Source organism: Galeopterus variegatus, unplaced genomic scaffold, assembly GCF_000696425.1.
Source record: "Galeopterus variegatus unplaced genomic scaffold, G_variegatus-3.0.2 Scaffold1630, whole genome shotgun sequence".
NCBI lineage: Eukaryota > Metazoa > Chordata > Mammalia > Dermoptera > Cynocephalidae > Galeopterus > Galeopterus variegatus.
In genome coordinates this window covers 151,970-165,311 of record NW_007727741.1, presented here as the reverse complement: position 1 = coordinate 165,311, position 13,342 = coordinate 151,970, and the positions used below count along the sequence as shown (strand labels likewise).

Sequence of the window (13,342 nt, the reverse complement as noted above, 5' to 3'; positions counted from 1 at the left end):
TTATTTCTCATGAAATGTTATTTAGGTTTTATCCCACACTGGAAATGTGTACACAAAAAAGTGTGTGGAGAAAAGTCATAAAATTATAGAGGTGGAATGGACATTGAAGACAATCCAGTCCAACCTCATTTGCTAGACGTGGGATCTGAGAGGTTAAGGTCCAAGGTCCTGAGGTGAAGTCTTAGCTGGTACTCTTTTCTCCTGTGCCTCCCCTGATTCCCTGGTTCTTTACTAATTGATGGAGTTTGGATGTGTTGACCTCTCCAAAACTCATGTGGAAACTTGGTCCCCAATGTGGCAGTGTTGGGAGCTGATTGAGTCACAGTGGCGGACCCCTCAATGGATTAATGCTCTCCCTGGGGAAGGGGGTCCACGTGAGATCTCGCTTTATTAGTTCCCACAAGAGCTGGTTGTTTAAAAGACCCTGGCACCCCCCCCCCTTGTTTCCTCTCACCATGTGATCTGCTTGTACCCGATAGCTTCCTATTGCCTTCCACCACGAGTAGAAGCAGCCTGAGGCCTGTGCCAGAATCATAAGCCAAATAAACTTCTTTTCCTTATAAATTACCCAGTCTCAGGTATTTCTGTTATATCAACACAAAATGGACTTATACACTAATCAAGGCACATGTAAAATTTGTTTTCAGGTTTGCATCAGGGAAAAATATCTTTTTTGGTAGTTATGTTTTCTCCTTACTACTACTTTCCATACTTTCTACTGCTTCTTATGAAACTCAACCACTTGGATGTCTAAAGGCCATGACATTAAAATGTTCTCACCTTCCCAGGAAAAAACTGCTTGTTCTTTGGCCACAGATAACCACTAGGACCAGTTTTAAACCGGCCAAATCAATACATGACAGCTTCTCATCCATACACGAGCTTCTGAGAGCCTGGCAATAAACAACGGTCATATTCCAGGAACCACATTTCCACAACCAAAAATCAAGTGATCCCCGGACACTCTTATAAAAGCCTGCCCAGCCCTGAACTCCCCTACCAGCTTTGCTCTGAGAGCCTGGGCCTTATAAATACACTCTACCTGCTGTAAATTCATTTTTTGTTTCACATGTTGATGGTGGACTCTTCCTTCTGGGGGCATCTCAAAGTTAACATGCCTAAATAGGACTTTTGATTTTTTTCACTCCACCTGTGAGAAAACCTCAGCTTTCGTCCTCTCCATCCACTGACCCAGTCTGTGCCACCATAGTCTTTTGCTTGGACCATTGCTGTAGGCTAACTGGGCTCCCTGCTTTTGACACTCTCTTCTCAACATTGCATTCAGGAGGATCCTTTTGAAATCTCACTCAGATCATGTTAATCTGCTGCTCAAAGGCTTCCAGTGACTTCCCGAATAAAAAGTCCAGTTCCTGTTCCTATTTTGTGAGGCTCTTAAAGCTCTGGCTCCTGCTCTGTCTTTGACCTCAATTCCTGTCCCTCTATCTTTGCTTTCTCTGCTCCAGCCCCACTGGCTTCCTTGCTATCCTCTGCACATCCCATAGTGCTCCTGCCTCAGGAACTATGTATGTAACTATTCTAATGTTCTGACCTAGACATTTATATGCTCACCACCTCAACTCACTCAGATGCTAATCTTATCAGCGAAGATTGTCCTAAAATAGCACTCCTAGTACTTGATAAATCCTTAATCTTTGTTCTTCACCTGTCACCACCTGATACAGATTTTGATTTGTTTGTCTTCTCCCTTCAGGATGTGAGCTCCATGAGTGCACGTGCATGGTTTTATCCTCTGCTGTACTCATGGTGCCTGGCTGATCATAGGTGATGAGTAAATTTTTGAAAGCATTCTGAGATTTTCATCAATGATATAGAAGAAATATCTAGAATCAGTATTGTTCTGATTTTAGGGGGCAGCATGATCCATTGGATGGACTTCTGATTGGGTGCACATTCTGTGCTAGGTTTACTTGGGGACACAGAAGAAGAACAAAGACCCCTTAAGAAAACCAAAACAAGTCAATGAGGATTCTTTAAATAATCATTTATGATGAGTTTCTTCACACATATTCCCATTTCTTTTAAGTTTTACATGTCTCTCTTGAATGAATATTACTTGTTCAACTATCCAAAAAAAAAAAAAAAAATTGGACTCTCTCTGTCTTATGAATTTGAGGTAATATTTATTTTGAAACAGGCTTGACCTTAAACTTTAAGTCAAAGTTGGCAGGCTCTTTTTGTTTGCTTTATGTGTTAATAAAAACAGCAGTACGACATGAGAACGGCTGTTCATTCCAAGTGGGAGACAGAGAGAAGCGTGTTCCAAGTCGGGGTCTGGGCTGTAACCTCTGCCATCTGCCTCAGTGCATGGAGTCAGGTAACTCCGTACCTCTCGGGGATCTGGCCTATCAAGAGCTGCAGCTGTCGTACACAATGCCACAGCTTCACGACTGACTTTTATGTGGAGCTCTTACAGCACATATTGGTTTCTTCCCCTGTGCAAGAAGTTGAAACCCCAAATACCCTTTCTCCTTTCAAATACTGTGTCTCTAGTGCCATTTTTCCTTCTCTTTTTATATTGAAAGTGGCATCTGATGCTGACAGAGGAATGGCAGGTGGTCATGAGAACGGCTGTGGGAGCTGATCATGCTGCCATGTACTAATAGTTCTGTGAAAGCAGTGGCATAAGTTCAGTCACAAGAGGGAATAAGCATTTGCCTGCTCATGAATTCGCTTCTGGGTGGCAGCTATATTGAGACGTATCCCGTAGGGATACACTATCTTTGCAGACAGACAAGTTTTCCAGGACTGCCTCAAAGGACCCCCATGCTTCTCTGCAGAATGCTCCTGTTCCCATATTAAATGTATCTGGAGGGTCACTTTCCCTTCAGTCATCCCCTTGTGTAGGACCCAGGTGGAGGTGGAGTGGTGCCAGGAACACTGGCCTGGAAGTCAGGCACGCAGCTCTGTAACTTATCTGCAGCCTTGGGCCAGCCACTCAGTTCCTCCAGGCTGCAGCTGCTGAATCGGTAAAATGAAGACACTGTCTTTACAATCTGCCACCATTATTCTCTGTAATTCTCTGGTTGCACTAAGTTGTGTGATTCCTAGTTCCCCAATTCTTGGCAAACAGATGTATATATCGTCTTACAGAGCATGCAATTCCACTTGAATACCAGTGCTCCATCCCATGAGCCACGTCCTTGTGGGGGGTTCAGGGCTGGGAGCCAAGGAAGAAACAACTGCTCCTTCAGAGGTCAGTGTGCAGAGGAGAGGAGCCACAGGACTCAGACACCAGGAATTCTATTTACATTTACACCAGCAGAGGCCAGAATTATGTAGAAATATTAATAGCTTTGGGCATCAGTCCCCAAATTGCACAACAAAATGAAAAAATGTCATTTGCTTGGAACAGAACTTTCAGCTCTGAGACTTTCTGGAACTGTTCATTTATTTATGCTCCTTTAATAGTAAAGAAAAAGAAAATAAATCCACTTGAAATTTTTTTTTTTCTTTTTCTTGGGGGTGGGGAGGAAGCTGGAAAAAAACAAAAGAAAACAAAACCTCAGATTTATTTCAATATGAAAAAACATTGGAAAGGTCATGGACTATCCTTATGAAGATTGTATATAGCCAACAGGAAAAATACCAAGTATACACATATTTGTAGCATGAATCATCTCTTAAAATGTCCCATGACTTTTCCTCTTAAATAATGAAGAGTAATCAGCAGTCAACATAATTAGGTTGCCAGCAGCTGTTGTAACCTGATCATTATATCTGTTAGATCTTTGGGATATAGTATCTTTGCACTACAGTTCAGGCTACATGTTATTTTTAACTAACCCCAGCACTTGAAAGGGGAACTTGTCATATGCCCTCTCCCTGTTTATAGAGATTAAAGGTATTATCTTTGTATTAGGAGCCTTAGAATAACCACATTTTTTGCAAGTGTTCCCACAGATGATTGTTTCAAATTCAAAATGTATTTTAAATTTGCCATTTTTTTCATAGTGCCAGGTACGTATGATCTGAAGTTGGGGTGAACCATAGTACAGTCATCATTATGGCCTTAGATAATTCTGCTTGGCTGGCAGCCCAGGGATTGGTTGAGTCTTATCTTTATTTTCAGAGAAAACTTGACTTTGCCCCCCTGGCAAAGGGGTCACTGACAAGGTGCTTGGGCCAGAGGAGGAGCCCTGGAGTTGATGGCAGCTATGTTGAGTCTTGGTGATGGCAGAAAGAGTGATTTTCACCAGAGATGCTCTTCAGACATTTCTCTGCAGAGCCAGTCCTCTACTGGGGGCTCTGGTGTATAAGGAGTGTGAAAACATCCCTGGGGATATAAGGCTGTGGGAAAAGCACGTCTAGCGCCCTCCTTCCCATGAGGTCTTCCCATAAGTCTTGTAGGTGGAAGGAATGGTGAATTGGGGGGTGGAGTGTAAGTGGGGTGGGGTTAAGGAGTGGCACCTCCAGGGTCAGCAACCATAGTTGTTCATCCTGCTTTTGAGGAAGGTGTATTTCATTCACTCAGGCTTGAGATGTGCAGGTTTGGGGGTAGAGTTGAGTTTCTCAGGACCGTAGAGGAGACAAAGCTGAATTCTACCACTAGAGGCCAAGGATCAGTATGGGACAAGCCAGGCAAGGGTTGGCTTGGATCCACAGCTCAAGTAAATGCTCCACTTGATGGGGGCAGATCTTTAAAGTATCCTTGCTGGATACATAACCAGCTCAGCTGTGGAGGTGGGAGAAATTCTGTGGATTATAGTCTGGAATTGCTTACATTATCTCTCTCAGTTTTTCTTGTTTAAGTATGAAATAGCAGACACTTTGTGTTTCAGGCTCTTGTGAACAAGGACCAAGCAGTATTGTTCATGGCAGCACTCAGCCTCTCTCCCTCCCCTCAGGAGTCCAGTCTGTGCTGTGTTGGCTGCTCTGTACCATGACACACACCGCGTTAGAACAACCTCAGTGACTGGCCTCATGTCATGTTGGAGAACATCTTTCTAATTCTTTGTGATGTTCAGTATTGAAAAGTCACAAGAGGCTGTCGTGGGAAGCACCTTAGGTGCAGGCTCACTGCTCAGCCCGTGTGATGGGAGGGAGGGTCAGCGTGGCTGGGAGGGTCCGAGCAAGGCGCAGTGAAAGGAGATGGGGTCAGAGGTGTCATGGGGCCTGTAGAGCCTTGTGTGCCATGGTAAGAACTTTGGCTTTTTTTTTTTTTTTTTAAAGATGACTGGCAAGGGGATCTCAACCCTTGGCTTGGTGTTGTCAGCACCACGCTCAGCCAGTGAGCAAACCGGCCATCCCTATATGGGATCCGAACCCGTGGCCTTGGTGTTATCAGCACCGCACTCTCCCGAGTGAGCCACGGGCCGGCCAGGACTTTGGCTTTTATCCCGAGTGAGATGGGAGCTACTGGAGGTTTGGGCAGAGGAGTGACATGAATTGACTTGCGTTGTAAAGGATCACTGTATTAGTTTGTCTCTGTTGTTTATAACAAAATACTGGGATATTAGCAAATTATTCTTTGCTAAAGAAAAATAACTTAAAAGCCTCTTAAAATGCGCTCCAGTGGATACATATATCATTTGACGGCAGTGAAGTAATACTTTAAGTTAAATAGTTCTTCAGAAATCTGCTGATAGTATTTTGAATATTGGAAATATTCAATGTTTAAAGCAAAAATTCAGATTTTCCCCCCTCTGAAGAGACCCAGTTTCATAAGTTACACCTGTGCTTGAGTTCTGGTAAATAGATCTTCAGTTTCTGTCATAATATGTCTTCTCCAGTGACTGTTACTTTAATTCCAAAGGGTTCTGATGAGTGTCATTGTAGAGCTGTGGGATAATGCTAGGGCTTTGCCAGAACCCTCAGATCCTGCCCTTTTGGTTTTGGCGCTTTCCTGTCAACAGAGCTTGCACCACCCTCAGGCTCCTTGAGGCCGCTCTGCCAGCAGGCACAGAGAGCTCAAGGGGTGCCTGGGAATTTGTTCCCTCTGTCCTGCTGCAGCTCTCAGCCACTGGCAACAGCTTCTCTAGTATGGAAGCCTGGCCCCTGCCTCAGTGTGGGACAACTCTGGGGGTAACTCACTTTCCAGAGCCCCACTGCAGGGTCGGGTTAGGCGAGACTTTGCCTGAGACTGTACCCTTGCTTGGCGTTCTCCCCTTCCCCTCTCTCTTACTGATCTCTCCTGAGAGCATGCCCTTCATTATACATTTGTGCACAATAATCTTCATTTTGGGGTCTGCTTCTGGTGAAACTGATCTAACAAAATACCTTATCCCTTTGTTTCCCAAACTGAACACCAGAGTGCCCTGGGGCTGCAGAGAACTTCCAGGGGCACCCTGGGATATTTAAAATTTTTAAGGAAAGCACAGTGCTACGCAGCGTCCACCAGATCCAGCACAACTGCTCAAGGTAGTTTACGATTTCAGCATTAGATCATACCACCTTCCTTTAGATGACGGTGTATCTTTTGAAGCTGGATTTTCAGTGGTTGCTATGATAAAAAGCAAGTACTTTATGGAAATCGGGTGAAAGAGGAAACAAAGATGGTGGTGTCCAATCTGACTCCTAGGCTTAAGTTGTTTTATGTCCACAGGTGTACACACTCCGTTAATAAGAAATGTGATCGTTAAAATAAAATATTTTTCTCTTAAAGTATGTGCATTATTTTTTAAATGAATACTAACTTGTTTGGGTATAAATTCTTGTTAAGTTGGACCTAACTAATTATTAGAACTTCTAATTATTTCTTCAGTCTAGGGGTGCCATGAAATACTTCTCAGTCAGTAAGGGCACCTGGAACAAAATAAGTTTGGGGGTCCTCTGCTTCACAGTGATAAAGATGGTTTATATGTGTTTTGCATTAAAATGGGTCAAGTGTTCAAATACCAAACAACAGCCCTCATTGCAGACTAAGCTGGAAATAAACTAAGTACTTATTCCTTCATGTGTTCTTTATTTTCCTTTATTATCTTGCATTATTTACAGTTACAACTGGCCCTTTAAACATGAACACGTTGTCCTTTTTCTCTTTCAGAGAGTGGGTTAATCGAGCCCCATCTATTCATTTTCTGAGAGTGTTAATCTGTCTGAGGCTGCTAATGAGGGATCCATGTTATCAGGTTGGTTGGAAAAAATAATTTTATTTATTTATTTATTTTTCTTTTTATAATGACAAAATAAGAAAAAAAAAAACCCCTGGTGGACTTATTAGGATTATTATTATTTTTTTTGAAGTAGACCATTTTAACTCTTTTGTTTTCTCTCTCACAACTCAATAGCTTCCAGATTTGGGAAGTATCTCACCCACTATTTAAAAGATTTGAGAGAAGTGATTTAATAGGGACAAAAACAATCTGTATATATCTGTATATTTCTACTATATTGTTTATAGGAATAAGTGGATTACACTTTTGGTCCGTATTTTTATTGCGACCTGGCATTTTAAACCATTAACAGTTCAAGGAGATGTACACGTGGCCATACTTCAAGCATATTCATGGCCAAACATTTCACTAGGTCAACATCAGCAGTGACAAGTGGGTGCCCTCATGTGGCTCCAGAGACAGCCAGTGGGAAAGACAGGGCCTGCAGCTTTAGTAGCTCCTCCAGAGTCCACCCGCTTCCCACCCTCCAGCTAGGACTGGGTTAGAGGTGAGTGAGAGGACTCCCACTTGTCTCAGAGGAGGATACGGGGGTCAAGAATCTTTCCCTCCTCTCACTAGTTAATGAATGTTCTGTCTCTAGTTTAGTACCTCTCAGACTTTAGTGTGCATAGGAATCACCTGGGGATCTTGTAAATGCAGATTCTGATTCAGTAGGTGTAAACTGAGGCCCAAGAGTCTTCATTTCTATCAAGCTTCCAGGGGATGCAGTTGCTACTGGTCCATGGCCCACAATTTGAGGAGCAAGGACCGAGTGCTTTAGCAATGAGGCTCTAAAGAAAAGCTTACCTAACACTTTACCCAGAAAGCTATTCCTTCCGATCCCAGAGGGTAGACAGATAGCTGATTGCATAAAACAGTAGTTCTCAAACTTTATTGTGCATCAGAAACACCTGGAGAACTTAAAGATTGTTGGGGCCCATTCTCATAGTTTCTGATTCAGCAAGTTTGGGGTAGGGCCTGCCTGAAAATGTGCATTTTTTAACAACTTCCTGGGTTACGGTGATGCTGCTAGTCAGGGGACTACAATTTGAGAACGACTTCCCCAAAGCCTCAGAATTGCTTATTGGTCCTTACTTCTGCTCGCCAATGTAAGATATCGAAGGAGTGTTCCCGTTATTCAAACATGCTTCTGTAATTTTCACTGATTACTTTTTTTTCCCTAAGAAGTATATCTTTTTATGCCCTGTCCTCATAAGCTACTAGGAAGCTCAAACCACTAAGATCTTTTATTTTGGATTTAATTTTATTGATGAATTCTTATTTGAGTTAGAAAGTGCTTCTTTTCATTAGCCCAATAACCATCTTTTCCAAACTTGGCACTTAAAAAAAAGTGCTTTTGTGCCAACCAGCTATAGAGTCTGCTCTGATTTAAGTCTTCTGGGATTCTTGGTCACTACACAACTTTCTTTTAGAAGAATTGCTCCCTTCCTCATACTGTATTCTCAACTGGCCTTGTGCTGCTGTAGTTGAGCTAACCACCACCCTTTGAATATGTGACTCAGGGCACCCTCCACATGGCTTTCTGTCCTGATTGCTCACAGTTTCATGAGTAAGTAGCATTCTTTCCCTCCATGACAAACCATACAGAACTGTGTGTTCCATGCATTTCTGAGCTGTCTTTTGCAATTCTTTGTGGGTCATATGTAATAAGGTGGGTCATATGTTCCATTTGCCTGGATCAGTCCCAGTGTGTGCTCATCACTCCCACTTCATTATTAATAATGCCCCCTTTTACTCTCCAGTGTGTGTCAGTTTGGATGAAAACATTTTTTCCCTTTCAATTGATTATTATTATTTTTTAAGTTCAACTTTGTTTTGTGGGGTACAGTGTATTTGTTGTTTCAGTTCATGCATATCTTGCACAATGATTCACTTAGGATAGATGGCATAGTTTTGTCCTCGTTAGTTCATCCCTTATCTTCGTCCCCCACCCCTAACTCTTTCCGCCTCTGGTAACTATTATTCTATTTACTTTTTTTTTTCTTTAAACACACAAAGATTAATATCCTTATTGCAAAAGGAATTCTTAAAAATGAATTAGAAAAATCTAAGCTGAAATTGGGTGAAGGATATGAGCAGATAAGTCACACACCCAAAGAAATACACGTGGTTAATAAGTATCTTCTAGGATCTGGTTGTGGGTGGGGGTGGGGATGTCCTGATCCCCATCTCTCAGGATCTCAGGTGTTGGGCTGGCCCTGTTGCTGGCCTGGATGTTTAGTGGCGGTGGGGACAGGGGACGAAAACATTTTATGTGTAATATTAATGAAAATAGTCAAGGAGGAAGATCCAATTTTCTGACTTGTAGGAGTTAGCAAAATATTTGCCTTAGAGATGTTGCCTTTGCTCAGAAAACTGATGACAGTGGTGTCATACTTTGCTGATCTCCTGTCTAAATTACTGCCTTTCTTAATCTATTCTTGATGGGTTGGAACAGGGTTGATTGTACTGCTCTCTGAAGGGAAGAATTCGGAGACCACTTTGTTGATGAGATTTTGTGACCAAAACACTTATTAAACTAATATCCCCCTGCTCGCCAGTCTTTCCATAGAAGAGGATTCTCTTAGTATCTTCTCCTGGCACTCTTTCCACACAGAGTGTGTGCTCATGCAGTTGTTTAACATCTCGAGTTGCCAAGAATTGTTGGCTAAAGTCACAAAGCTGTGCTGGGGTCTACTACAGCTGATGCCTGTGAACCTCAGCAAGCCCTTGCCATTGCTATGTATTCCTTTCCTCTCTTGTTGAATCAGTATTGCAGGGTCCATGATGGCTGTTCCATTTCTCACACCCAAATCCCCTCCTAACCCTGCCATTTTCACCAAATTGCATCATTGTCTGTTTTGTAGGGAAGACTGAAGCCATCCCCGTGGGAGCTCTCTTATTTTCTTTTCTTGTTTGAAATGTTTGATTTATCCTGCAACTTTTCTTCCTTCTTATTTCAGAAGTAATATTCCTCCTCCTGGCCAAGGCTTACTGTTCCACCGGTTCTCTTTTTTATGGTGTCAGTGGCTCCCTTTCTATTTTCCCTTTTCATAAAAATGTCCTTTCCTTGACCCAGCTATCCCTTCAATATTCCTCTTACCTTCACCACTACATTTCTTGAAAGGTAAGGCTGTATCTCCTGAATCCACTTTCGTTCCCTTTCAGGACTGATGTATAACATAACTTGCAGATTGGATTCTATGTAAAAGAAAAATATCACGTTAAAAAAAAAGAAAAAAAAAACAGAAAAACTCAGCTCTGAGTAAGCAGCACAAGGACATTGTTCACATTTAAAGATTGAACTGAAGTTCAGATTGACTAGGGGACTTTCTCGAGGTCATTAGGCTTAGAAGTATAGCCCCAGTCTTCTGACTCTCTGGCCTAGGACAGAGGAAGATGCTGAGATCTGAAAGGGCACACAGGAGGCATTGCTGTAATCGAAGCATATGGTCATATTTGCTTTTCAGATCAGTAACCAGCACTGTTAAGCCCACGTGTGTACATACCTTGTAGTTATGGTTTTCTCCAGGTTACACGCTCGGGTTAGTGAACCCCACTGCCATAACCAAAGGAAATACAAGGAAGACCCTGGGTCTGTGAGCGACCTCCTGGCCTTGCTCCACTCTCCACAGCAACGTGGAGGGAAAGTGTTCAATTCATAAATGAAGGTTAAATTCTCAAGTGCATAGCCACAAAATTCTCTAAGGGTAAGAAAGCCTTTTCCTGCTTCCTGTACTTTATAGCATCACTTCTCAAACTGCATTCCACAGGAGTCATATGTGTTCTGTAAAAAGAAGTGTGCTTTGGTTAACAGTGTTTAGAGAAAGCTGCAAAATAGGCTAGTTCTCTAGTGGACAGAGCATATTTAAGACTCAGGAGTCCTGAGGTAAAGAATTTGTTAAACTCTTTTTAATCTAGTATTTCCCAAGCTGAATTGCCATAAAACTCTTTTCTCTCTCTCTCTCTCTCTCAAATGCCCAATTACATCCACTGCACAAAATAAAATGACTGCTTTCAGGAAATAATTTGCAAAACACTGACTTAGTCCTATAGTGTTAATATTAGTGGATAGATAAATTTCTTGTCATGGTAAACATTTAAAAATAACCATGACCATGCCCAATAATTTAAACGTTATTCTCTCCCTTGGTGTCTTTTCACTCCCAAGCTTCACATTTGAATCTCCTTCATGTGAATGATTCCCAGATTTCAGTCTTTGGCCCTCACCTCATTGTGCATGGCCTGTTGTATTTTTCTCACCTGGACATCCCGTCAGCACCTCAGCATGTCTAAAACCAGTCTTCTCCTCTCACCCTGCCTGTTCTTTTCTCATTCCTGGTGGCTGTGAATTACATCGTTGTCCCGCAGTCACCCACGCTCAGATAGGGTGACGTCTTCCGCTTTGCTCCCTTTTTTCCAAACTGTCTTCATGTTCAGTTGGTCTTGTCACTTCACAGACTGTCTCTGCCTCTCCATTCTTAGGCCCACTGCCACTGACTCCCAATTGGGTTCCCAGTTGACACTCTGTCCCTGTCCTGTTCACTTTAAGACAAGAGGGAAGCCCTTTCTGCTGGTTCTGGCCACTCCCTTGCTCACATAGTTTCATTGGGTCTCATGGTCTGCATGAAAAAGTTCTAATCCAAGCTCATGTCTAAATCCTCCCACAGTTTAATCCCACCCTAATTTTCTAACATTTCTTCCCAATAAGACCCTTCGTGGAGTAATGGAACTGCTTCTCTCAGAGTTACGGAACATCCTGATGCTTTTTCTACACAACTTCTGTGCACCTTTTAGCCTACTGTTCTCTTTGCTTGGTCTCCCCTGTATTTTCTCCTTAATCCCCCATCTCTACTCAGCAAATCTACCTATGCTTCCAATCCATATTCAGAGGCCACTACCCTTATGAAGTTTTCCTCAGTCCTCTCAGCATAAATGATGTGTCCCTCCTCTGGGCCATCATAGTACTTCATGTAAAACTTTCTTGTAATGCTTATCTTATTCTGTCTTAAATGCCAGTTATTCTTATACCTGCCTTATGCTCGCCTAAAGCTCAGTGGGGTAGGCCCCTGTCATCTACACATTTGTGTTCTCTTCAGAGCCTAACCCAGGGCTTTTATGTAACAGAAATGAAAACATATTGTTGAATAGACGTGTGGTTTTAAGTGTTCTTTTTATTTTTACATGTGTACAACATCCTAGGAATGTAACTAGGAATAATGTACAAAATATTCTTATGTTCTTTTAATTACAGTTTTTCTAGAGTGAATAGCATCGATGAGACTTCAGCTTAGTAGATAGATAGTCATAGAACTATTTTTAATTGAGTTATAAATGTTCCTTCATACTTTGTTTAAACATGAGTATGTTCAGAATTTCCCAATGTGCTTCACACAGAATAAGGAAACTTTGACCCAGGAGGCCTGGAGAACTTATGGCTTCTCCCCAGCCTGCCTCTTCAGTCTGCTTAATGGCAGAACGAGCTCATTTCTCTCTCACACTTAGGTACTCACCCCTGTGCATTTCCCAGAATTGAGATGATTGCTAATGTTTACATTTCAAATAACTTCCTTGTGTGCATGTTAAGTAAGGACGGAGATGACAATACGGCTTTAATTAAGCAGGGTAGGGCCACCTGAAAACATTTGCCTGCAGAAAAATGCCAATGTGGGTAAACCTAAGAACATTTACTACTGGTAGAGTTCCAAGCCAGTCCCTTTCACAACTCCAACCTCCCACCCCCTCTCTTCCCTAATTAGCACTTTTAGGGCAGCTTCGGAAATGTAATGAAATGTCTACTCCTTGGAAATTGGATTTAAATTCCTGTTATCAAGAGACATTATGCAAAGATTACCCTTACATTGTTTAGAGTATGTAGTAATTTTAAGGAGAAGCTCTGTCATCTGCTAGAGCAATGCTTCCCCATGTACTTACATGTGAATAACCTGGGGATCTTGCTGAAACTCAGAGTGTGACTGAGCAGGTGTGGAGTGGGTGGGAGAGTCTTACGTTTCTAATCCACTCCCAGGCGATGCTGATGCTAAGGGTCCTGGGAGTTTGGTGATGCTATTCTTATACAGTCTCTGTCAGTCAGGCAAAATGCTTTACCTTTCCAGGCCTTAGTTTTCCTCATCTGTCACATGAGAAGGTTGAATGAAATGTATCTACCAGCTCTTCCCAACTCTAACATTTTATGATGACGTAGGAAGAAGTAAATAGAAGGAGGAGTC

The 13,342-nt window shown here is 42.3% G+C and overlaps 1 protein-coding gene across 1 annotated transcript in view; it reads left to right on the top strand.

Annotated features, from left to right (window-relative positions):
• Nucleotides 1–13,342, top strand: part of LOC103594828 (serine/threonine-protein kinase Nek10-like) — a gene marked incomplete at its 3' end in the record, with an annotated part of 177,347 nt that overhangs the window by 15,521 nt on the left and 148,484 nt on the right. The window contains 1 exon segment of the mRNA XM_008578105.1: nt 7,004–7,088. Coding sequence (XP_008576327.1) covers nt 7,004–7,088 — 85 coding nt within the window.